This window comes from Hyla sarda, chromosome 1 (genome assembly GCF_029499605.1).
Source record: "Hyla sarda isolate aHylSar1 chromosome 1, aHylSar1.hap1, whole genome shotgun sequence".
Lineage (NCBI taxonomy): Eukaryota > Metazoa > Chordata > Amphibia > Anura > Hylidae > Hyla > Hyla sarda.
The window spans coordinates 236713550-236740963 of NC_079189.1; the positions used below are offsets into that span (position 1 = coordinate 236713550).

A 27414-nucleotide genomic window follows, 5' to 3' on the forward strand; every position below is an offset into this window, starting at 1 on the left:
ATTAAAACATATGCAACCTATTAGTGTTAAAATAGCAAAAAAATAAATTTTTATTAGATTTTTTTTTTATTTCATGATTTTTTGCATCGTAATACAAAAACAAATGATATCGGCTTACTTTTACTATGTACATGAAGTACAACTTGTGACAGAAAAACAATCTCAGAATTATCGTGATTGGCAAAATGTTACCAGAGTTATTCTCTAATAAATTTAGAAATCCCTGATTTGAAAAAATAGGCTCTGTCTTTAACCCCTTAAGGACCCAGCCATTTTACACCTTAGTACATTTTTTGTACATTTGACCACTGTCATTTTAAACATTAATAACTCTGGAATGCTTTTAGTTATCATTCTGATTACGAGATTGTTTTTTTGTGACATATTCTACTTTAACATAGTGGTTAAAATTTTTGGTAACGTGCATCCTTTCTTGGTGAAAAATCCCCAAATTTGATGAAAATTTTGAAAATTTAGCATTTTTCTAACTTTGAAGCTCTCGGCTTGTAAGGAAAATGGATATTCCAAATAAATATTTTTTTATTCACATATACAATATGTCTACTTTATGGTTGTATCATAAAATTGACAAATTTTTACTTTTGGAAAACACCAGAGGGCTTCAAAGTTCAGCAGCAATTTTCCAATTTTTCACAAAATTTCCAAAATCACTATTTTTCAGGGACCAGTTCAGGTTTGAAGTGGATTTGAAGGGTCTTCATCTTAGAAATACCCCACAAATGACCCCATTATAAAACCTGCACCCCCCCCCCCCCAAAGTATTCAAAATGACATTCAGTCAGCATTTCAACCCTTTAGGTGTTTCACAGGAATAGCAGCAAAGTGAAGGAAAAAATTCACAATCTTCATTTTTTACACTCGCATGTTCTTGTAGACCCAATTTTTTAATTTTTACAAGGGGTAAAAGGAAAAAATGTATACTTATATTTGTAGCCCAATTTCTCTCGAGTAAGCACATACATCATATGTCTATGTAAAGTGTTCGGCGGGCGCAGTAGAGGGCTCAGAAGCGAAGGAGCGAGAAGGGGATTTTGGAGAGTACGTTTTTCTGAAATGGTTTTTGGGGGTATGTTGCATTTAGGAAGCCCCTATGGTGCCAGAACAGGAAAAAAAAAAACACATGGCATACCATTTTGGAAACTAGACCCCTTGAGGAACGTAACAAGGAATAAAATGAGCCTTAATACCCCACAGGTGTTTCACGAATTTTGCATATGTAAAAAAATAAAAAATAAATTTCACTAAAATGTGTGTTTTCCCCCAAATTTCACATTTTTGCAAGGGTTAATAGCAGAAAATACCCCCCAAAATTTGTAACCCCATCTCTTCTGAGTATGGAGGTACCCCATAAGTTGACCTTAAGTGCACTACGGGCGAACTACAATGCTCAGAAGAGAAGGAGTCATATTTGGCTTTTTGAGAGCAAATTTTGCTCGGGGGGCATGTCGCATTTAGGAAGCCCCTATGGTGCCAGGACAGCAAAATAACACCCACATGGCATACCCTTTTGGAAAAGAGACCCCTTGAGGAACGTAACAAGGGGTACAGTGAGCATTTACACCCCCCCCCCCACTGGTGTCTGTCAGATCTTTGGAACAGTGGGCTGTACAAAATTTTTAATTTGCACAGCCCACTGTTCCAAAGATCTGTCAGACACCAGTGGGGTGTAAATTCTCACTGCACTCCTCATTACATTCCGGGAGGGGTGTAGTTTCCGAAATGGGGTCACATGTGTTTTTTTTTTTTTTTTTGCGTTTGTCAAAACCGCTGTAACAATCAGCCACCCCTGTGCAAATCACCTCAAATGTACCTGGTGCACTCTCCCTTCTGGGCCTTGTCGTGCGCCCCCAGAGCACTTTGCGCCCACATATGGGGTATTTCTGTAGTCAGGAGAAATTGCATTACAAATTTTGTGGGGCTTTTTTCCCCTTTTACCTCTTGTCAAAATGAAAAGTATAGGGCAACACCAGCATGTTAGTGTAAAAAAAGTAATTTTTTTACACTAACATGCTGGTGTAGACCCCAACTTCACCTTTTCATAAGGGGTGAAAGGAGAAAAAGGCCCACAAAATTTGTTAGGCAATTTTTCCCGAGTACGGTGATACCCCATATGTGGCCCTAAACTGTTGCCTTGAAATACGACAGGGCTCCAAAGTGAGAGCGCCATGTGCATTTGAGGCCTGAATTAGGGATTTGCATAGGGGTGGACATAGGAGTATTCTACGCCAGTGATTCGCAGACAGGGTGCCTCCAGCTGTTGCAAAACTCCCAGCATGCTTGGACAGTGAACGGCTGTCCAGAAATACTGGGAGTTGTTGTTTTGAAACAGCTGGAGGCTCCATTTTGAAAACAGTGGCGTACCAGACGTTTTTCATTTTTATTGGGGAGGGGGGCTGTGTAGGGGTATGTGTATATGTAGTGTTTTTTACTTTTTATTTAATTTTTTGTTAGTGTAGTGTAGTGTAGTGTTTTTAGGTTACAGTCACATGGGCGGGGGATTACAGCGAGTTTCCCGCTGCGAGTTTGAGCTGCCGTGCAAAATTTGCTGCATCGCAAACTTGCAGCCTGATACTCACTGTAAGCCCCTGCCCATGTGAATGTACCCTGTACATTCACAGGGGGGGGGGGGATTTTCCAGCTGTTGCAAAACTACAACTCCCAGCATGCACAGTCTATCAGTGCATGCTGGAAGTTATAGTTTTGCAACAGCTGGAGGCACACGGGTTGGGAAAAGCTGAGTTAGGAAACAGACAATGTTTCCCAACCAGTGTGCCTCCAGTTGTTGCAAAACCACAACTCCCAAACATTCTCAGGCATGCTGGAAGTAGTAGTTTGGCAACATCTTTAGAGCCAGATGTTGCCGAACTACAACTCCCAGCATGCTTGGAGTTGTAGTTTTGCGACATCTGGAGAACTACAGTTTGCAGACCACTAATACAGTGGTTTCCTATCTGTGCCCTTCCTGATGTTGCAAAACTACAACTCCCAGTATGCCAAAACTGTCCAGGCATGCTGGGAGTTGTAGTTCTGCAACATCTGAAGGGCCAGCTGTTACAGAACGACAACTCCCAGCATGCCTGGACAGTAAGGGCATGCTGAGGATGTGTAGTTTTGCAACATCTGGTAGGGCACAGTGGTCCCAAAACTGCAGACCTCCAGATGTTGCAAAACATGCTGGGAGTTTTAGTATACAGGGTCCCAATACAGCAATGCATGTCGCTTTACGGCAACGTGCATTGCTGCAAAGGGCCTGACCGCGGCTGAAGAGGAACTCACCTGTCGCTGCCGCCGCCGCCGTCTTCATCGCCAGGATCCGGGTCTTCAGGGACGAGGTAAGTACCGGGGCCAGGCCCCAGCACTCCCCCATCCCCCGCCACATCCTCCGGTCTTCCTCCCGTCCTCTCCGGACTTCCAGGGGCCGGGAAGGGCGGGAGGAAGTAACCGCCCCCCCCTGCGATTGGTTGGTTAGCTAACCGAATAATCGCAGGGGATAGGAGGAGGTGGCAGGCTTGCCACCTCGCTCCTATACTTTAGCATGGTCCTGGCTGTCTATGACAACCGGGATCATGCTAAATTACCGGGCGGTCGGGTCCCAGCGACCCGATCAGCCCGGTATTGCCGCAGATCGCAGGGGCGATTTCCCTAGCGATTTGCGGCGATCGCCGACATGGGGGGCCTACATGGCCCCCCTCGGCGTTTGCCCTGGATCCCTGCTGAAGGATTTCAGCAGGGATCCGCTTCCGATCTCCGCCGGGTGAGCGGCGGAGACCAGGAAAAGACCATACGTCATGGGTCCTTAAGACCCAGGGTGTGATGATGTATGCATACGTCATGGGTCCTTAAGAGGTTAAGGGGCATAAAGGCTTAATTGTCTTGGTCCTTAAGGGGATTCATTTTCACTCTATTTTAGATGGATTTTGTGATATTTTTTGTATACAGATATTTATATACAGCCCCGATCAACGTCAGACTGCCTTTATGTGACGGCCGACACACCCCCTCCCATAGACTTGCATTGAGGGGGCTTGTCGTGACGTCACAAGGGGGTCATGGGGGACCCCCGCAGAGTGTGCACAGTGTTCAGAACTAAATGTTCCGAACACTGGCCAGTGGAGTACCCCTTTAAGACAGGGATGCTGCCAGTTTAGGTATATAGACCCATAGCTGGGCAGGGACTCATAGTGAGACTTGCTCTACCTGGCTAGTCTACTGTCACAGGAGGAAAAACTAGAGGACGTGGTTGGCTGTATGACAAATATCAGTATTATCTAATAGTCTTCTAATGCCAGGCTTTCTGCATGGATGAGGTGGATAGGTGGCTGTTTGTGGTGCTAGGTAACAGCTCTGACTTGCCTGTTTAGAGGAATGGCTAGGGCTTAGACCCAAAGTAATATGAGTCTTCAAGGAATTCGATATGGTTATAGATGTCGATTTTTATGAAAAATTATCCATGTGACACATCACAGGTATTGTGGATCTTTCTATACTGATAAATAATATTTTTGTGCATATGAGTTATACAGTACATTAGATACCATTTAAAGGGGTCAGATGCTGTGGGGTATGACCACTGTAGGCCTGACATAGTTAGAGTTTCCGAATTATTCAGCAATATTGTATAATGAGTGATATAATAGCTCTTCAGTAGGAACTTTTATTTTTTATTTCTAAGGAATTAAAATCTGTCCTGTTCAGCTCTGATAACTATACCACAAGGGCCAATTTACAGTACGGAGTCTCTGCTTAGAGATATTTCAGGCAGAGATTTTATCTGTAGCTGGGGCCAACTGAATCAGACGGTGCTAGGACCGGTTGGAAATGTTTCAATCTGAGCAGATTCCACTAAAAGAATGATCATGTTCATTCTTTTACGGAGTCTGGAATCCGGAATTTCAATAGCGGAACGTCCACTGCAGAAATCCATAGTGTGAATGGTGAAGTAGAATCCCTTTGAAAACAATGGGAGGCTGTTGCAGTGGAATTTCTAAGTTGAATTCCGCTCAAAAAAATACATAGTGTGAATGGTCCCCAACTGTGTAAAGACATGCACAAGTGGGATTATTATATAATTTTGCAGAAGAGATATTTAAAACCAGGTAAAAACAATGACATCAGGATCGTTCCCTTGTGCGGAATCTTCAATAGAGGTGATTGCGTTTAAGGGAATAACAAAAAACGCGCTCACCTGGATGGGTTATACAAATGAAAGGCACAACACTCTCAGGAAGCAAATCCCAGAGGATTAATCGGCTGCTGCTGCTTCCCACGCTGACTAGCAGGCATGCAGGTAACAGAAAACGATCAAAGGGAAGAACGGAAGCTTCACTCGCGCTGCCAGATCACAATCATGTTGTTGACTTCGGAGATAGGAATACTATTTTATGAATTAAATACACGCGTTTATTTAATTAATAAAAGAGTATTATTATATCCGAAGTTCAATACAATACAGGAATATAGGTGCACTACTGTGGTAGATGTATACAATGACATTGGCTAATCCCTCAACACTGATGTTAAAATTGAGACATTCGCCAGTGTATCCTTATATGAAGGACATACCAGAGCCCGCACACCAACGCCAAGGTTTCTCAAAATGGCGCGGGACCTAACGCTAATCCTACCTGTGCGTGATAAGCAAAACAGGGGCCAGTGGGCAATTACGGCCGCATTAGGTGGACTCACAGAGTCCTCCCAGGTACTCTTCAGCGTGGCTAAACACACATACAATGGGAGGAGGGAGGCAAGCCCCACCTAAGTTGGCTAATATAGGTGCATGGCCTCACAGGTGCTACCTTAATGCTGCCTGGAAAATGTCCAAGGCGCAGTACATATGGAGTTTACACACCTCCAAGTATAAAATTTAAGCAACAACAAAAAACATGGTCTCAAAAGGCTGGAGGTGCTCAACCCCAAATGCGGTTGTGCATTTATACTGGGGGAGGAGATCCTGCCCTTGTAGTCCGTTGCTAGGGGCAATCCCCAGCATAAAAATGCATACAATGGAGGATGCCTGCAGCGGAGTACAAGTGCCACAATAGAATCCTACACCAGATAAACGGTGTGGATGTGTAACAATTAGAACAATACAATACAGGAATATAGGTGCACTACTGTGGTAGATGTATACAATGACATTGGCTAATCCCTCAACACTGATGTTAAAATTGAGACATTCGCCAGTGTATCCTTATATGAAGGACATACCAGAGCCCGCACACCAACGCCAAGGTTTATATCCGAAGTTCACAACATTATTGTGATCATAATTGTGATCTGGCAGCAAGAGTGAAGCTTCCGTTCTTCCTTTTGATCATTTCCATTTAAAACCAAGAGGCATTGGTAGAAATAATTTAGTAAATTCAAGAATTGTTACGATACAATAAATAATCATATTAAACTCATTCTTTTTTTTATTAAACTGCCTAAACATAACAATGAATAGCAGCTAACATACATAAAACTTGTTTCAGATTTTTTTTTTTTTTTGCATTTATTTTAAATTAACAGTCCAGATCCCATCCAAACCCATCTTCAAATTCTATGTACACTTTTCTCAGCAGAACTGCAAGCTGATTCTAACATATTTCCCAGGTGAGCTGGGGATATCTATATGAACAACTATTGTACAATAAGCCATAACCTGGTGGATTGTTCCTAGTAAAAATCTGTAAAAAATAACAAGGTGTATAAAACAGTCCATTTGTTCTCCCGGCAGTGAATCACTGGAGGAATGTCCAGCTCTTCAGTCGATGAGGTCACTATAATCACAACTATTCTTGCTCTGGCCACAAGGGTACAGTAGAAGCTCCTTGCCCAGTGATGTTATGGGCTCTGCCTGTCAAAAAAGGAACAAGAAAGTTAAAAATGTTGGACTATGTTGTTTTTAAGCACCACATTAATGCACTAAAAGAATTTGCCTTTGTTCTGAATATTAATCCCCTAGTCTTTGTTCTGAATATTAATGATCTTATAATGTACTCATTGTATTGTCATAAAAATCCTACACTATACAAATGCAACTGATTAAGTATTCATGTAAACTGTCAGTGTAGCAGATGTGTGTATGGGCAGAGTAATAGTATGTTCATGATCAATGTTTTTGCTATTGTGGTTATTTTTTGCAGTTAGGGAGCAGCAAATCGAATCTGATGAATCCAAATTCGGTACAAATTTCAGGAAATAGCTTTATTAAACTCTATTTAGTGCGGTCCAGGCTCCAGGGCATCTTAAATGGTGGATCCACATGTGAATACATGTGGCAAGGAATCCTGGGAAAGCAGGTAGGCGGGATGACTCTTAATCACATGCCGCCTATCAGCAGCCAGCCACCCCTGGGATGTCAAAACCCTACACAATCGGCAGCCATATTGCGGCTAGTCACTTCAGCCTTTTATTGCAGAGAGAGAGAGAGAGAGAGAGGGACAGACAGCAGTGCGTGTTGCACAGAAAAGCTTTTTTACAGCAGCGATTCACCTCAAGCCCAAATCCAGCCTAGAGGCACTGATAGGGAAGGGAGTGAGATTGAGAGAGAGAGTGCAATTTTGGGTGTAGTACACAGCGACTGTGTGCTGCAGCACTGGTGTGTAAAACAACTGAAAAGCTAATAGTAGCCCTGTCAGTTAGAGTGAGCAGAGCACTAAAAGCATATTGTCCTCTATTAAATGTAACCTGTGCGTTGTCACGATTCGGCTGGCTGGAGGTGGATCCTCTGTGCCGGAGAGGGATTGGCGTGGACCGTGTTGGTGGACCGGTTCTAAGTTGCTACTGGTATTCACCAGAGCCCGCCGCAAAGCGGGATGGTCTTGCAGCGGCGGTAGCAACCAGGTCGTATCCACCAGCAACGGCTCAACCTCTCTGACTGCTGAAGATAAGCGCAGTACAAGGGAGTAGACAAGAGCAAGGTCGGACGTAGCAGAAGGTCAGGGCAGGCAGCAAGGATCGTAGTCAGGGGCAACGGCAGGAGGTCTGGAACACAGGCTAGGAACACACAAGGGAACGCTTTCACTGGCACGATGGCAACAAGATCCGGCGAGGGAGTGCAGGGGAAGTGAGGTATAAGTAGGGAGTGCACAGGTGATAACACTGATTAGGCCTGCTGCGCCAATCAGTGGCGCAGTGGCCCTTTAAATTGCAGAGACCCGGCGCGCGCGCCCTAAGGAGCGGCGCCATGCGCGCCGGGACAAGACAGACGGGGAACGGGTCAGGTACGGGAGCCGGGACGCGCATCGCGAGCGGGCGCCTCCCGCGTCGCGAATCGCATCCCGGCTGGGAGTGATATTGCGGCGCACCCGGTCAGCAGGTCTGACCGGGGCGCTGCGAATGAGAGGATGCTGCGAGCGCTCCGGGGAGGAGCGGGGACCCGGAGCGCTTGGCGTAACATGCGTACATCTAAGTGGTGTATCATTTTGTTCCTGTTAAAGTCTTAAGGGCCTAGATACTGTGAAAGGCCAGGCAAAAGTACACACCTGCTGGAGTTGTTGAGAAATACTGTTTTAAGCGTAGTGGAGCGTATTGACTCCCCTCATATACGCACTAAGTATGTCAGGCAGTGAAGTGCCAGGATGTGCACAGAGGAGTAGCAAAGGCCTAAATTCATCAGGCAAAGGTTGCAGCAGACTAGGGGCGAGTGGAAGCCAGAGTACAGCGAGAGGCCTGAGTTCCCGGTATCAGCTAGCGGTCGTCGGTGTGTACCAAATTACACGGCAGCGCCGATTTGTGAAGCTGTAGCTATGGTCAGGGACAATACATGTCCTTTATGGCCCACTGGGTGAATGTGGTTCCTGCACAGCCACAACAGCAACTTGGACAGCTCACGCCGCTTCTGCCTCCACGCTCTTAGGCTGTTGGTCCTGCGACAGTGTGCAACTCCACCTCCTTATCCTCTACCATGTCCTCAGCCTCCACTGCACGGACAAGTCTCAGTGCCCCTCCAGACTACCATGTGTGCAGGGCACAGCAGTGTCACGCTGTTCTCCACACGCTTTGCCTTGGCGAACAGAGTCACACAGGGGAGGAACTGCTAAAAGCCATTCATCAAGAAATCGAATCATGGCTTACTCCACAAAAACTGGAAATGGGAACCATGGTGACCGACAACGGGAAGAACATCTTGTCTGCGCTACTACAAGGAAGCCCGAGACATGCGCCCTGCATGGCACATGTGTTCAATCTGGTTGTCAAGCGGTTCCTGAAGTGTTTCTCCCAATCTGCAAGTCATCTTAACAATGGGAAGGAAACGTTGCATGCACTTCAGTCACACGTACACTGCAAAGCACACCCTCCTGGATCTGCAGGGTCAGAACAGTATCCCCCAACAAAGTCTGATTTGGGATATTGCCACACGTTGGAATTCCACCCTCCATATGTTTGGCCGACTGTACGAACAGAGAAAAGCCATCACAGATTTCTTGATGATCCAAGCAGATAGGGGTACTCCCCTGTGTAACTTCAATGTCAACCAGTGGCAGCTCATATGTGACACCCCCGTTTTCTCAGGCCCTTTGAGGAAGTCACATTATTAGTCAATCGCCACTGGATTACGGGATGAACAATGTAATTCCATTGTTTCATCTACTACAACATGTGTTGGAAACAATGGAAGTCAGGGCACTGGAGACATGGTGCCGACATCTCACGGCCACATGAGCCCTGTGGGGGCTGAACTGAAGGAGGAGAGGGGGAGGGGCACAGTGGAGCACAGTTTAGAATTCACAAGAAGGGCGGTGTTTTGAGTCATCGGACAGGAGAGGAGGAGCAGCTAGAGGGTTATGAGGAAGGCGAGATAGAGGACCCAGACACATCGTGGCAGTATGCAGTGGAGATGGAGGCAGGGAGTCCCTCCGAGTAACTTGCACAAATGGCACGATGCATGCTTGCTTGCGTAGTGACCGCCAAATAGTCACCATTCGGCAGCGGGATGACTTCCTGCTCTCCACCTTATTGGACCTCGCTACCAGCACATAATGGGGGCCTTTTTAACACCCACTGAGAGGGAGGATAAACTGACCTACTACAGAGACATCCTACATAGTAAGTTGGCTGATGCCTATCTGTGCCATCGTCCATCCTCTTGCAGGTCTGACTCGGATGGCCCTCTGCACTCACCTTCCACTGCCATGGCTGCTGGGGAGGGGTGAGGTGGTGTGGCAAGAGCAGTTCCAGCTCCATCAGCAGCAGCCTGAATCTACAGTCTCTGATGAGTAGCTTTCTTCACCTGCATAGAGAAGCAACTCATCAGCAGCAGGTAGACCTGGAGCAGGACCTGAACCAGCAAGTGGTGGCATACCTTGACATGACCATGCCAACACACCTTGAAGATCCGCTGGACTTCTGGGCAGCCAAACTTGATTTGTGGCTGCAACTAGCAGAGTTTTCCCTGGAAAAGCTGTCCTGCCTGGCTAGTAGTGTGCCATCAGAGCGGGTGTTTAGTGCAGCGGGGGCCATAGTAACCCCAAGGAAAAGAATGCAGAGAGATTGACCTTTCTGAAGATGAATCAGGCATGGATCAGCCAGAATTTCCACCAACCAATGCCTGATGCATCAGAGTAGATTGACCATCAAGTATTGATGTGACGCAAAGACCTCTAAAAGGTGGAAGGTAACAACGTATGGTCCATTGTAACCGTTGGGGGGGGGGTACAAATTTCCCTTATAAGACCCTACTCTCGCATTATTAATTCCCTTCTTGTCAAGTTTTACTCGCCCTAAAAAGGGCGGGCCCACACAGGAACCTCTCCCTATTTCCCCCTACAAACACTGCCATTTCCCAGGGTTTTTAGGTGGAAATAGAGAGTTTCCTGTGTGGGGCCACCCTTTTTAGGTTGAGTAACACTTGCCAAGAAGGGAATTAATAGTGCGACAGTAGGGCCTTACAGGGGAATTTTTTACCCCCACCTGCTACAATAGACAATATGTTGTTCTCTTCCACCTTTTCAAGGAAAGTGTTACCTGTCTTAAAAAGGGCGGCCCCACACAGGAACCAATCCCTATTTCCACCTAAAAACCCATGGTAAATGGCTGTGTTTGTAGGTGGAAATAGGGAGAGGTTCCAGTGTGGGGCCGCCCTTTTTAGGGCGAATAACACTTACCAAGAAGGGAATTAATAATGTGAGAGTAGGGCCTTACAGGGGAATTTTTTTTACCCCCACCGGTTACATTGGACCATACTGTGTTCCCTTCTACCTTTTAAAGGTCTTTCCATCACATCAATACTTGGTGGTGTAGGTGGAACATTGTGTTTTTTTGCACACCTTTCCTTTTGTTTGATAAAAAAAAAAAATTGGGGTCCATATATTTTATCCTAAGCATATTATTAAAAGTTACATTTTACATAATGGATATCCTCAATACTTACTTGTGCACACTAACACTTTTACAAAAGAGACCCGTTTCTTCGGCCTACCTGCCTCAGCTACTATTCTGATCCTGCCATCCGCCTGATGCCACACATCTGATGCCAAGTTCTCCTTTTTCATATACCTTCTTCACCGGGTACTGGTATTGCCACCCACCGCACCACTCTGTAACTGGGTCACTTTCAGGACTCCTGATGCTGCTGCTGCCACCTCCAGACTGTCTCATTCTGCCACCATATGTTCTCTTCATGCTGATGCCAGCTCCAGGCAGTCTCATTCTGCCACCATATGTTCTCCTCATGCTGCCGCCAACTCTAGGCTGTGTCATTCAGCCACTATATGGTCTCCTCATGCTGATGCCAGCTCCAAGCTGTCTCATACTGCCACAAACTCCAGGCTGTGTCATTCAGCCACTATATGCTGCCGCCAACTCCATTCGTATGTTCTCCTCACCTGGTCTGGTATGTGTTCTTTAGGAGTCTGGCATGTGATCTGTATTGTATGTGGTCTGTATTAGTTTAGGCAGTCCACTCATGACAACATAACCCAAAATGTGCATTACAAGATAAGTGAAAAAAAAAAAAATCATGATTTTACTATTCTCTGCTGCATGCACTAATTCTCCTGTTACTATCGCCAGTCACAAAATAACGGCCGTTATTAATAACGGGCAATAACAGGTTAAAACGGCAATTAGAAAAATCTGATGGACAATAATGGGATTTTCTATTAGCCATTAGTGATTTTGTACCAGCCGTATAACTGCCGATTTCTCCTCTTTTTAAGCATTTTTATAGTGTAAAAGCGCCCTAAGCTGTGACCTGTTGAGGATTTTTCCAGCTTATTTTGATAATGCATTGAATTTGATAATGCATTGAGAAATTGGAATCCAAAAAGGGGTTTTGCCATTATGGACACATCCCCTATCCACAGGATAGGGGATAAGTATATAATTGTAGTGGGTCAAACCCCTGAATGGAGCTGAGGTCAAGTAAGCTCATTGCTGGTCTATTCATCATCTTTGGGAGTCCAAAGATATAGTACAGTGTTTCCCAACCAGTGTGCATCCAGCTGTTGCAAAACTACAACTCCTAGCATGCCCGAATAGCGTTTGGATGTCCAGGCATGCTGGGAGTTGTAGTTTTGCAACAGCTGGAGGCAGAATGCATGGAAAACACTGCTCTAATATTTTGCTTGGCTATCTTTGCACCTCCCAAAGACAATGAATGGAGTAGGATTGTGCATATTCAAAAACTACTTCATTCAGATGGGAGCTTCGGGAGTCCTGTTTATGAGATTACTGGGGGTCCCAGTAGTCAGACACTCCATAACCATTCTTTTGTGGGGCATGAGGCCCACCAATGAATTGTGGCTTCCATAACATTGGGACCCACACTAATCCTGAGAATAGGGACAATGAGGGGAATTTATCAAAAACTTACTTACGTATGTACCGGCTTTTTTAACAAAAAGTTGCAATTTTTTTTAGACTTTGTGTGCCAAATTTATGAAAAGTCGCACGATTAACAATAAATTTGGCTCACGCAGCGAACCCCTTACAAGTGCTCTTACCTTAGTGACAATCCATGTGCCTTGTAATAGAATGTTACCTAGCAGCTGATCCAAATGCTGAGCAACCAAAGCCACTGTGAGTGGCTAAGACGCACACAACCTCCCCCAACGATTGGTGTTTGGGGGGGTGGGGGGGGATGGGTTTGGAGGGCTGGGCATCAAGGCTGTTGTCACTATTTTACAGCTTTCGGAACACATTTTCCCCGTTTCTGTTCCCCGATGTCCGTGGCTCTCACAGCGGGTGATTAAATGAGGCAACATCGGGGGTTACTTTGAAAACAGCCTCTAAATCAATTGGCACATAAAAAGTCGCACAGAGGAATGATGCAACTTTTCTAGCTACATATTTAGATGAAAAAAGACCTCTTAATTGTTTGATAAATTAAGTCCTTAAGGGGACCTGGAAGAGGGGAAAACTTTTTTTTTTTTTTTTATCAACTGGTGCCAGAAAGTTAAACAGATTTTTAAATTACTTCTATTACAAAATCTTAATCTTTCTAATACTTTTTAGGGTCTGTATACTACAGAGGAAATGGTTTTCTTTTTGGAGCACAGAGCTCTCTGCTGACATCATGACCACAGTGCTCTCTGCTGACATCTCTGTCCATTTTAGGAACTGTCCAGAGCAGCATATGCTTGCTATGGGGATTTTCATCAGATCTGGACAGTTCCTAAAAGGGACAGAGATGTTAGCAGAGAGCACTGTGGTCATGATGTCAGCAGAGAGCTCTGTGCTCCAAAAAGAAAACCATTTCCTCTGTAGTATTCAGCAGCTAATAAGTACTGGAAGGATTAAGATTTTTTAATAGAAGTAATTGACAAATCTGTTTAACTTTCTGGCACCAGTTGATTAAAAAAAAAAAAAAAAGTTTTCCATGGGAGTACCCCTTTAAGGACTCATGGTTTTTCCGTTTTTTGCACTTTCGTTTTTTCCTCCTTACCTTTTAAAAATCATAACCCTTTCAATTTTCCACCTAAAACTCCATATTATGGCTTATTTTTTGCATCGCCAATTCTACTTTCCAGTGACATTAGTCATTTTACCCAAAAATGCACGGCGAAACGGAAAAAAAAATCATTGTGCGACAAAATCGAAGAAAAAATGCCATTTTGTAACTTTTGGGGGCTTCCGTTTCTACGCAGTGCATATTTCGGTAAAAATTATGCCTTATCATTATTCTGTAGGTCCATATGGTTAAAATGATACCCTACTTATATAGGTTTGATTTTGTCGCACTTCTGGAAAAAATCATAACTACATGCAGGAAAATTTATACGTTTAAAAATGTCATCTTCTGACCCCTATAACTTTTTTATTTTTCCACGTGATCTGAAGTTTTTATCGGTATGATTTTTGTTTTGATCGGACTTTTTGATCACTTTTTATTCATTTTTTAATGGTATAAAAAGTGACCAAAATACGCTTTTTTGGACTTTGGAATTTTTTTGCGCGTACGCCATTGACCGTGCGGTTTAATTAATGATATATTTTTTATAGTTCGGACATTTACGCACGCGGCGATACCACATATGTTTATTTTTTATTTTTTTTACACTGTTTTATTTTTTTTATGGGAAAAGGGGGGTGATTCAAACTTTTATTAGGGAAGGGGTTAAATGACCTTTATTAACATAGGGACCTATAACACTGCACACACTGATCTTTTACACAGATCACAGGCGTGTATTAACACGCCTGTGATCAGTGTTATCGGCGCTTGACTGCTCCTGCCTGAATCTCAGGCATGGAGCAGTCATTCGCCGATCGGACACAGAGGAGGCAGGTAAGTGCCCTTCCGGTGTCCGGTCATCTGTTCGGGACGCCGCGATTTCACCGCGGCAGTCCCGAACAGCCCGACTGAGCAGCCGGGTCACTTTCACTTTCGCTTTAGAAGCGGCGGTCAGCATTGACCGCCACTTCTAAAGGGTTAATACCACACATCGGCGCGATCGGCGATGTGTGGTATTAGCCGCGGGTCCCGGCCGTTGATGAGCGCCGGGACCGATGCGATATGATGCGGGATCGCGGCGCGATCCCGCTTCATATCGCGGGAGCCGGCGCAGGACGTAAATATACGTCCTGCGTCGTTAAGGGGTTAATATGTTCCCCTCCATTTTTTTTATTATTTGCTTTCATTGTGACATTGTCCCCTCAATTTCTTTAGCTTGTCAATGTGTGCTGAAAACATACTGGCCCTCATTTATCATTAAATCAGGTTTTTTTTTCTTCTGTTTTTTTCATTTCCATAAAAAACTTCTACAGTGTTTTCCCTCATATTCTAGAATGAAAGTGCTCCCAAAGCAAAAATATTTTTATTTTTACCTCTCTCTTATAAGTGAAAGATCACAGGGGAAGAACATGTCAAAAACAGGGCAGACAGTTTAATAAATTACTTATATTATGAAAAAGTCGAAGCTATGTTTTTGTGCCCTCCCTCCAACTACAATCCCCAGGATCCCTTGTTTTTAGGTGGGAAGTGACTTATCTCCCTCTCTCACATCAACCATCCCACCCATTGCAGCACAGCTAGGCTCCCTTCCATGCTGTGCTTGAAACTACAATGCCCTGCAGCCCTGTGGAGAATGATCTCCCTCCGCATGTCTTGGGCCGCACTGGAACTTAAAAGGCCTGAGACAACACTCATTTTGTATGCTGCTAAAAGTGAATCCAGGGTAAAGATCACATTGAATTGCGAGACCAGCCATGAAACACAGGTACAGACATTATGTTATAAACTACATTAACTTTGCAACCCCTGTAGCAAAGTCAAATAAAAAAAAAATCTTGGAATACCCCTTTAATATTAAAACAAATCAAGCTGATCTTTCTTATTAAACCAACTATTTAGGTGAACACTTGAAGGACTGATTGTGTTTTAGGTAAGTAGAATATAATATTTACTACAATGTATTTTATTTGTGTTACCAGATTAATGGAAAATTTCAAAAGCCAAAAGATATGAACAAACCTGTACATGGAGGTGTGTAAACATAAAGTCTGTATTACAATGTTCTTACCTTGTGATACTCAACAAGGTCAGCCAGAGATGCATGCTGAAGCTGATCTACTCCCAAAAAGCCATATGATGTGGCAGAAGCATCTATAAGAAAGTGCATGTATCCATCTTCAGAACGGTAGGTCAGGACGTACCCTTGGATTTTTTCACTTACACGAAGCAGAAAACTTCCCGATACATGGTTCTTTAATAAATTCTCTGATTCAAGTCTCGATATGATACCTGTTGGCAATAGATAATCATTACCAGGTTGTTTGTGTTCATTTTTAGCATTATAAATGGATTTGCATTAGTGGTGGACTTAGATAGTGCCATACCTCCCAACTGTCCCGATTTGGGCATATTTGGGATTATGGGATTTTAGATTATGGGACTCTCTTCCGCTTACCTGCTTCGTCTTCTATATGTCCTGCATTAAACTGTAAATGTCTTTTAATGAGGTGCTTAGAGGTAAAGGTGGCCTTTGAAGGAAAGTCTGACAGGATGAAAAGCCATTGGCCACTCGCCCTGTCATTCACATTTGTTGCTACCGGCTGCATTAAGTTGGCAGTCACCAGAGGCCGAAATGTTCCTCTGTGCTCTGGCACGTGAGTGATGTCATCAGACGGCAGAGCGCAGATGCTTGTCTACTTTGCCTTTAGATGCAATGTAGTGCTCTACTGAGGCTGGGAGTGCACATGACTCCAGTGTGTGATCATTAAATGAGACACCAACAGGATATACAGTTCGAAAGTGCCTTGGGTAGCCACATAGCAGCATTTAATGCACTAATCAACCTCAGGGACCAGAAATCTGTTCTGGTTATGATGTAATCTAAATAGCTTTGAGTGTGCAAATGGGGGCTGTTAGATATTATTTTAACCACTTAAGGACGTAGGGCGTATGCATACGCCCTGCATCCCGAGTCCTTAAGGATGTGGGGCGTATGCATACGCCTGTGGGAATTCCGGTCCCCGGCCCTAGCCGGTTGGGGACCGGACCGGGATGACTGCTGACCCTCCCCCCCATGCCACCGATCGCCGGAAATTCAGTCAATTCAGACCGACGATTTTCGGCGGATTCGGGTCATACCGGTGTACGGTGACCCGGAAAATCAGGGGTCCCCCTGAAGGGATAGGAGTTAGGTGGCAGGGGTGCGACCCCTCCTATCTCTGCTATTGGTCGTCAAGACGCGACGACCAATAACACATCGGGGGCAGGGGGGGGGTTAAAGTTCAGTTCCCCCATCCTGCCCACCGACGGTACTCCGGGCAGAACGGGGGAACTGTAGTGTGACCGGCAGCAGCAGCGGTGGAGGTCCCTTACCTGATCGGCGGCGGTGGGCGGCGCTGACGTGCGGCTCCCTCGTGGCTCCCTGATGAAGACTATGGAAGCCGGTGAGTAGTTGCCTAGCAACATCTGGGGGGGCTAAACTTTGGAGACCACATACAGTGCTCTCTAAACTATAGCCCCCCCTAGATGTTGCAAAACTACAACTCCCAGCATGCCCAGACAGCCGTTTGGGCATGCTGGGATTTGTACTTTTGCAAGATTTAGAGGGCTGCAGTTTGGAGATGGCTTTGAAGTGATCTATAAACTGTAGTCCTCCAGATCTTGCAAAATTACAACTCCCAGCATGCCCACACAGCAGTTTGCTGTCTGGGCATGCTGTGATTTGTAGTTTTGCAACATCTGGAGGGGAACAGTTTGGAGATCATGCTGCAGTGGTCTCTGAACTGTGGCCCTGCAGATGTTGCAAAAGTGCAAATCCCAGCATGCCCAAACAGCAAACAGCTGTCTTGCCATGCAGGGAGTTGTAGTTGTGCACCTCGAACTGTTGCATAATTACATCTCCCAGCATGCACTTCGGTGATCAGTACATGCTGGGAGTTGTAGTTTTGCAACAGCTGAAGGCACCCTGGTCATAAAATACTGAGTTAGGTAAAAGAACCTAACTGAAGGTTTTCCAACCAGTGTGCCTCCAGCTGTTGCAAAAGTACAACTCCAAGCATGTTCTGTCAGTACATGCTGGGAGTTGTAGTTTTGCAACAGTTGGAGATTTGCCCCCCCATGTGAATGTACAGGGTACATTCACACAGGTATGTTTACAGTAAGTTTCCTGCTTCAACTTTGGGCTGCAGCAAATTTTCTGCCGCAGCACAAACTCCTAACGGGAAACTCACTGTAAACCTGCGCCAGTGTGAATGTACCATAAAAACACTACACTACACTAACACAAAATAAAGGGTAAAACACTACATATACACCCCCTTACACTGGCCCCCCCTCCAATAAAAAAAAAAAACATTGTACTGCAGTGTTTCCAAAATGGAGCCTCCAGCTGTTGCAAAACAACAACTCTCAGCATTTCCAGACAGCCACTGACTGTCCAGGCATGCTGGGAGTTTAGCAACAGCTGGAGGCACCCTGTTTGGGAATCACTGGCATAGAATACCCCTATGTCCACCCCTATGCAATCCCTAATTTAGTCCTCAAATGCGCATGGCGCTCTCTCACTTGGTGATTTGCAAAGGGGTGGCTGATTTTACAGCGGTTCTGACATAAAAGCAAAAAAATAAATACTCACATGTGCACCCATTTGGAAAACTACACCCCTCACATAATGTAATAAGGGGTACAGTGAGCATTTACCCCCCACAGGTGTCTGACAGATTTTTGGAACAGTGGTCTGTGAAAAGCACCACAAGGGGCTTTGTAGCACCACAAGGGGCTATTCCAACCAAATTCTCTCTCCATAATCTCAATGGAGCTCCTTCTCTTCTGAGCATTGTAGTTCACCAGCAGAGCACTTGTAATCCACACATAGGGTATTTCCATACTCAGAAGAAATGGGGTTACAAATTTTGGGAGGCATTTTCTCCTATTACCCCTTGTAGAAATGTAAAATTTTGGGGAAAACCAGCATTTTAGTGAAAAAAAAAAAATAATAATTTACACGTCCAACTTTAACGAAAAGTCGTCAAACACCTGTGGGGTGTTAAGGCTCACTGTACCCCTTGTTACGTTCCCTGAGGGGTGCAGTTTCCAAAATAGTATGCCATGTGGGGGGTTTCTTGCTGTTCTGGCACCATAGGGGCTTCCTAAATGTGACATGCCCCCAAAAACCATTTAGAAAAACTCACTCTCCAAAATCCAATTGTCGCTCCTTCCCTTCTGAGCCCTCTACTGCGCCCGCCGAACATTTGACATACCCATATGAGGTATTTCCTTACTCGAGAGAAATTGGGTTACACATTTTATGAAGATTTTTCTCCTTTTATGCCTTGTAAAAATTCAAAAACTGGGTCTACAAGAACATGCGAGTGTAAAAAATGAAGATTTTGAATTTTCTCCTTCACTTTGCTGCTATTCCTGTGAAACACCTAAAGGGTTAGCACACTTACTGAATGTCATTTTGAATACTTTGAGGGGTACAGTTTTGATAATGGGTTGATTTGTGGGGTATTTCTAATATGAAGCCCCTCAAATCCACTTCACAACTGAACTGGTCCCTGAAAAATTCTGATTTAGAAAATTTTGTGAAAAATTGGAAAATTGATGCTATACTTTGAAGCCCTCTGATGTCTTCCAAAAGTAAAAACATGTCAACTTTATGATGTAATCATAAAGTAGACATATTGTACATGTGAATCAATATAACATTTATTTGGGATGTCCATTTTCCTTATAAGCAGAGAGTTTCAAAGTAAAAAAAAAGCAAAATTGTCAAATTTTTCATCAAATTTTGGAATTTTTCACCAAGAGAGGATGCAAGTAATGACGAAAATTTACCACTAACATAAAGTAGAATAAGTCACGAAAAAACTGTCTCAGAATCAGAATAATCGGTAAAAGCATCTCAGAGTTATTAATGCATAAATTGACAGTGGTAAGATTTGCGAAAAAGGGCTGCGTCCTTAAGGTGAAAATGAACTGCTTCCTCAGGGGTTAACTGCCTGGAGGTGTTTTCAAGTGCCTTCAGTAGCATTACTTATGACCAAACATTTAGCCCACCCTTCTTTGCAGAGTGGCATTTATTCAAACATACTGATAGGTATGATTTGCTGGTTTTAGGTTCTGCCATGTCATGTCTATTGGCCTCATTATTCAAATTTTGGTGAAGGGCAGCCATATGGGTGGTCTGCCTTCAGGTGTCAGCTATCTGTGGGGCCCCTATCTACTCAGGGAACTTAGTTAATGGAGGGGCATGTCTACCTACTGAAGAAATCTATCTAATGGGGGGGGGGGACCCTACTAACTTTTCCCCAACACACTTATCTTTCCACTCTACAGTGTGGAACATCAAGGTGGGCATTATTACTCTTTGGGGCACTATAGCTCTTGGAAAAGTGCAGAGCCTAATGTGTTTTTTTTCTTTGGTCGTAGCTGGAAGAAATCATCATAAAGGTTTGAGCTGGATGGAGAAAAGAAAAAATATAATCTGTGAGTCTCCAGATGTAACTGCACTGTCATCATTTATACGGTCTGTAGTGGTAATGATTATGGTTGTTGTCAGTCTGTCAGTATAGGAGGTCCTCCTAAACTTGGGTGACAGACCGACAACTGTATTGCTGTTAAAGAGGTATTCCTATTGTATTCCTATTCTGGTTAGGCTGTGGTTAGGGGTGTGGTCAGTCCTTTGCTCTCTGCAAAAGTTAGGAGGTATGGCAGGGTGATGTGTGGAGGGCCGATGTATTGTGAGCATTCCCAGGACAAAACTAAAACAAACTTTCATGAAATCTACAGTATGCTTTAACACCTTAAAGGGTAGCTCCCACCATCACTTTTTTTTTCTTTTCTGTCCCTGCCTATTACCCATCTATCCCTAACCCCCTCCCTGCCTTTAATTTTTTTTTTTACATATTAAAAACGCTTTTTTGTCTGCCTGGTAGTGTGCTCACTACCAGGCAGACTTCCCCAGCAGGCACCACGTCACTGATGCCTGCTGGGGCCGGCACTTCCGCCCGTAGTTCACCTATACAGGGTGCCTCCAGCTTTTTCCCCACTGCAACTCCCAGCTTGCCCTGACATCTATTGGCTGTCAGGGCATGCTGGGAGTTGTAGTGGGGAAACAACTGGAGGCACTCTGTATAGATGAACACCGGAGCACATCACCCGCCGTGCAGCCCGCAAACCCTCCCCCGCCCCCGTCGCGCCACTCAACTCCCTCCCCCTCCCCCTTAGTTCACCCAGAGTACTCCCTCCACGCCGAGCAGCCCGCAAATCCCCCCCCCCCCCCCGGCCCCGCTGCTCCGCTCAACCCACTACCCCTCAGTTCACCTATACAGTGTCCCTCCAGGCTTCCCCACTAAAACTCCCAGGGCATGCTGGGAGTTGTAGTGGGGAAACAACTGGAGGCACTCTGTATAGATGAACACCGGAGCACATCACCCGCCGTGCAGCCCGCAAACCCTCCCCCGCCCCCCGTCGCGCCACTTAACTCCCTCCCCCTCCCCCTTAGTTCACCCAGAGTACTCCCTCCACGCCGAGCAGCCCGCAAATCCCCCCCCCCCGGCCCCGCTGCTCCGCTCAACCCACTCCCCCTCAGTTCACCTATACAGTGTCCCTCCAGGCTTCCCCACTAAAACTCCCAGGGCATGCTGGGAGTTGTAGTGGGGGAACTGGAGGCATACTGTATAGGTGAACAGTATACATAATACAGTGAACATAATACTTTACCTTGTCCCCGAGCCTGCGCGCGTCTTCTTCCTTCAAAGCGCTCGCTCCCGCCTGTTTGATTGACAGGCGGGAGCGAGCACTGCAGTGCCTGAATTTCGACTCGTTGCCAGGCTTCAACGAGTCGAAATTCAGTGGTGACGTCACTGCTGAATGCATTCGGCCACTAGGAGGGCGACCCCTAGTGGCCGAATTTAAAAGTGATTTTAAACTGTTTTAAAATCACTTTTTTTAATTAAACTATATTAGAGATATGTTGTAGTACTGAAGTACTACAACATATCAATTTTTGGTTTTCATGACAGTGCCCATTTAAAGAGACACTGTCATTATGAAAAACGTGTTATATTTTGTAGTACTACTGATAAGATAACTTTTTTAAATATAAATTTATTTAAAAAAAATGTAAATCTTACTAAAAAATCTAAAATGAAAATAGCCACCACTAGGGGTCATCTGTCTTTATGCAGACAGACTACTCTGTATTTTGCAGCATACTGAATACCAACCGTAAAGTGTATTGGTATCCAGTATAGGAGATCACCATTGCACCACTACAGCCTTTAGCTGTTGCAAAACTCTGTTTTAGAACTATGTATTCTCCAGCTGTGTGCTTCCAGCTCTTGCAAAACTACAAAGGATGTGTGGGCATGCTGGGAGTTGTAGTTTTGCACAAGCTAAAGGCAACACTGCTCTAACAGTGCTTTACAAAAACTGCAGCTCCAACTGTTGCAAAACTACAACTCCGAGCAAAGCTTTCTCTGACTCCTGAATGACAAAGAAGCTAATCAGACATTCAGGAGTCTGTGAAAGCAGAATGACACACATAGTGACAGCTATGTTGATTAGCATCCAGCTTAACTAGGAACAGATTGAAAATGTCTGCATAAAAACTACTGTGCAGTGATTTGCAGGCTGCCAGGCTGCTCTCAGACTTAGAGCAGATCAGTCATCCACAGTGAGGGTGAGAGACAGACACGCCCCCTCCATAAGGAAAAACAAAAAGCAAGTGAGCAACATATAAATGCAATTTGTTAGGGATATAAAGGTCCTAGACACGTACAAATTATATGTATATGATCAGGATTAGGTACTGAGAAACATATCACTATATATATATATATATATATATATATATATATATATATATATATATTTGCACTATGACATGTACGCTTTAAAGGGGTACTAATTTCCTCTGTAGTATTCAGCAGCTAATAAGTACTGGAAAGATTAAGATTTTTTAAGAGAAGTAATTTACAAATCTATTTAACTTTCTGGCATCAGTTGATAAAAAAAAAAAAAAAGTTTTCCACCAGAGTACCTCTTTAACCCCTTAAGGACCAAGGACTTACGGGTACGTCCTTGGTCCTGCTCTCCCGATATAACGCGGGGTTACACAGTAACCCCGCGTCATATCACGGCGGGCCCGGCGTCATAGTGAAGCAGGGACCCGCCTCTAATAGCGTGCAGCGCCGATCGCGCCGCCGCGCGCTATTAACCCTTTAGCCGCGCGCTCAGAGCTGAGCCGCGCGGCTAAAAGTGAAAGTGAAAGTTGCCGGCTAGCTCAGTCGGGCTGTTCGGGATAGCCTCGGCTAATCGCGGCATCCCGAACAGCTGACAGGACAGCGGGAGGGCCCCTACCTGCCTCCTCGCTGTCCGATCGCCGAATGACTGCTCAGTGCCTGAGATCCAGGCATGAGCAGTCATGCGGCAGAATCGTTGATCACTGGTTTCTTATGAGAAACCAGTGATCAGCATAGAAGATCAGTGTGTGCAGTGTTATAGGTCCCTATGGGAGCTATAACACTGCAAAAAAAAAGTGAAAAAAAAAAGTGAATAAAGATCATTTAACTCCTCCCCTATTAAAAGTTTGAATCACCCCCCTTTTCCAATAAAAAAAAAAACACAGAGTAAATAAAAATAAAAATAAACATATATGGTATCACCGCGTGCGGAAATGTCCGAATTATAAAAATATATCATTAATTAAACCGCTCGGTCAATGGCGTGCGCGCAAAAAATTCCAAAGTCCACAATAGTGCATTTTTGGTCACTTTTTATATAATTTAAAAATGAATAAAAAGCGATCAATAAGTCCTATCAATGCAAAATGGTACCGTTAAAAACTTCAGATCACGGCGCAAAAAATGAGCCCTCATACCGCCCCATACATGGAAAAATAAAAAAGTTATAGGGGTCAGAAGATGACAATTTTAAACGTATTAATTTTCCTGCATGTAGTTATGATTTTTTCCAGAAGTCCGACAAAATCAAACCTATATAAGTAGGGTATCATTTTAATCGTATGGACCTACAGAATAAAGATAAGGTGTCATTTTTACCGAAAATTTTACTACTTAGAAACGGAAGCCCCCGTTTCTTTTTTTTTCAATTTTGTCGCACAATGATTTTTTTTCCGTTTCACCGTAGATTTTTGGGCAAAATGACTGACGTCATTACAAAGTAGAATTGGTGGTGCAAACAATAAGCCATCATATGGATTTTTAGGTGCAAAATTGAAAGAGTTATGATTTTTTAAAGGCAAGGAGCAAAAAACGAAAATGCAAAAACGGAAAAAACCCCGGTCCTTAAGGGGTTAAGGACTCAGCTCATTTGGGCCTTAAGTACTCAAAAAATCATAACTCTTTTATATTTTCATCCACAGACAAGTATGAGGGCTTGTTTTTTGCGTGACCAATTGTCCGTTGTAATGCTATCACTCATTTTACCATAAAATGTACGGCGCAACAAAAAAAAAATACTATTTGTGTGGGGAAATTAAAAAGAATACCTCAATTTTGCTAATTTTGGAAGGTTTTGTTTTCACGCCATACAATTTACAGTAAAAATGACATGTGTTCTTTATTCTTTGGGTCAATGCGATTAAAATGAAACCCATTATAACATACTTTTCTATTACTGTTGCGCTTAAATAAAGAATCGCAAACTTTTTAACCAAATTAGTACATTTAAAATCCCTCTATTTTGAAGACCTATAACTTTTTCATTTTTTTCCGTATAAGCGGCGGTATGAGGGCTCATTTTGTGCCGTGATCTGTTCTTTTTATTGATACCATATTTGCTTATATAAAACCTTTAATCCATTTTTTATTAATTTTTTTTGGAATAAAATGTTATAAAAAAAAGCAGCTATTTTGGACTTTTTTTATACAAGCCGTTCACCGTACGGTATCATTAACATTTTAATAACATTTCAATATCATTATTTTAATACGCGGTGATACCAAATATGTATATAAAATATTTTTTTTAACACTTTTTGGGCGTGAAATAGGGAAAATGGGACAAGTTTTTTTTTTTAAACTTTTTTTACTTTTATTTTTACACTTTAATATTCCTCATAGGAGACTATTTATAGCAATCATTCGATTGCTAATACTGTATGTATAGGACATAGCACTGATCAGCATTATCGGTCATCTTCTGCTCTGGTCTGCGGGAAGGCAGATCAGAGCAGAACATGCCGGGAAGGCAGCAGAGGCAGAAGAGGGGACCTCCAGCTGCCGTGCTGGTTGATCGGATCGACACAGCAGTACTGCGGGCGATCCGATCATCCATTTTAGTGACCGCGATGCTGCAGATGCCGTGATCTGTATTGATCACGGCATCTGAGGGGTTAATGGCGGACATCCGCGGGATCGCGGATGTCCGCCATTACGGGTGGGTCCCTGACTGCGATCACTTTGCAGTAAAAAAATATTTATTCTGTAGGTCCATACGATTAAAATGATACCCTACTTATATAGTTTAGATTATGTTTAATTATTGGTAAAAAAAATTATGATTGTTTGCATGACAATTAATATGTTTAAAACTGTCCTCTTCTGACCCCTATAACTTTTTTATTTTTCCGCATACAGAGCTATATAGGGGCTCATTTTTTGCTCAGTGATTTGAAGTTTTTATCGGTATCATTTTTGTTTTGATGGGACTTTTTTAATCTTTTTTTTATACATTTTTTTTATGGTATACAAAGTGACTAACAATACTCAATTTTAGATTTGGATTTGTTTTCCTTTTTACGCCATTCACTGTGCTGTTTAATTAACATTATATTTTTTATAGTTCAGACATTTACGCACGCGGCAATACCACATATGTTTATATTTTATTTTTATTTACATATTTATTTATTTTTCTTTATGGGTAAAGGGGGGGGGGGGGGGGTGACTCAAACTTTTATTAGGGAAAGGGTTAAATCATATTTATTAACTTATTTTTTTTTTTACACATTTATAGCCCCATAGGGGACTATTACATGCAATCTTCTGATTGCATATACTGAACAGTGCTCTGCTGCTCCAGCCTGGATCTCAGGCATGGAGCAATAGAGCGACGATCGGACACCGAGGAGGAAGGTAGGGTCCCTCCTCGCGTCCCCTCAGTTGATCGTGACACTGCGGTTTTAGCCGGGAAGCATTTTTTTTTTCATTTTAGACGCGATGATCAACTTTGATCGCCTCGTCTAAGGGGTTAATATTGGACATCACCGCGATTGGGGATGTCCGGTATTAGCCACGGGTCCCAGCCATTGATAGCTGCCGGGACCGACCCGCTATGACATGGGGTCAGCTCCTGACACTGGGTCATAGCGGGGGAGCGGGCACAGGGCGTACAGGTACGCCCTACATCCTGGAGAGGTTAACTATGCATAAAATCTTTTTTCACTTTTACTAAGCACTGAAGGCGGCAACGGAATACAGCAGGACATACAAATGCTGCAGTATATGAACTTTTGAAGGGGTCCAAACTAGACACATGCATCCAAAAGTACAAAAAAAAAAAAAATCATATATTAGGACAAAAACAGATAATCCAAATAGTAACATGAATAAGATGAACATGTTAATATGAATACGAAGTTGTAGAAACAGTCTATAAAATATATATTCTGAAATGAATGACCACACAATATTGGATCAAAACAATGACCCAGATTTATCGAAATGTGTGAGTACAAGTGTAAAGATTTTTCCCCAGCAACCAATCACAGCTCTGCTTTCACTTTACCAGAGCTTGTTAGCTGAGCTGTGATTGGTTGTTATGGGAAAATCACTCCACTTTTTCTCTCACACAGTTTGATAAATCTGGGTCAATATGTTGCACATTTATTTTAATAAAGTTTTTTTCATTTGGCAGAGCTGTTACTCAGGAGTGTCACCCATTGTGAATATTGCAATAGGACATCTATGCTTCCTGTAAATATCCCTGGGGAGGATTGCAACAGGCTGCATTTAAAAGACCTTGACTGGACAAAAAGTCATTTTCAAAGCTATTCAGTTAAACTTTAATGTGAGACTGACTCACAGGTGATTCACAGTCCAGTTCTTTTAGATGTATGATGTCATCCAGCATGTGACAAAACAGGCAGTACATATAGTTATTCTTTTAATAACCTACAGTACATGCAGCAAATATGTTACACATGCCGCACATGTGAAATTATTATCTCACTGTCCTAGGATTTATATCTCAGGCACCTGAAGGCATAAAATGGACAGAGATGTCAGCAGAGAGCACTGTGCTCGTAATGTCAGCAGAGAGCACTGTGTTCCAAAAAGAAAAGAATTTCCTCTGTAGTATTCAGCAGCTAAGTATTACTGGAAGAATAAAGATTTTTTTAATGGAAGTAATTTACAAATCTGTTAAACTTTTTGTCACGAGTTGGTTTAAAAAAAAAAAAGGAGTTTTCCACCGGAGTCCCCCTTTAACCACAGAAAAAGGGCATAATAAATATCACGTTTGGCTATCCTGTTTGAAAGGGATAC

General features: G+C 43.6%; 1 protein-coding gene across 4 annotated transcripts in view; it reads right to left on the reverse strand.

The window, feature by feature from the left end:
• Nucleotides 1–6436: 6436 nt before the first annotated feature.
• Nucleotides 6437–27414, reverse strand: part of SH2D4A (SH2 domain containing 4A) — a 120973-nt gene continuing 99995 nt past the window's right edge. For all 4 annotated transcript variants that reach the window (XM_056569228.1, XM_056569219.1, XM_056569225.1 and 1 more), the window contains 2 exons: nucleotides 15969–16189; nucleotides 6437–6859 (listed from right to left, as the gene is read on the reverse strand). In XM_056569228.1, coding sequence (XP_056425203.1) covers nucleotides 6767–6859; nucleotides 15969–16189 — 314 coding nt within the window. In that variant the 3' untranslated portion in view covers nucleotides 6437–6766. The remainder of the gene's footprint in view (nucleotides 6860–15968; nucleotides 16190–27414) is intronic.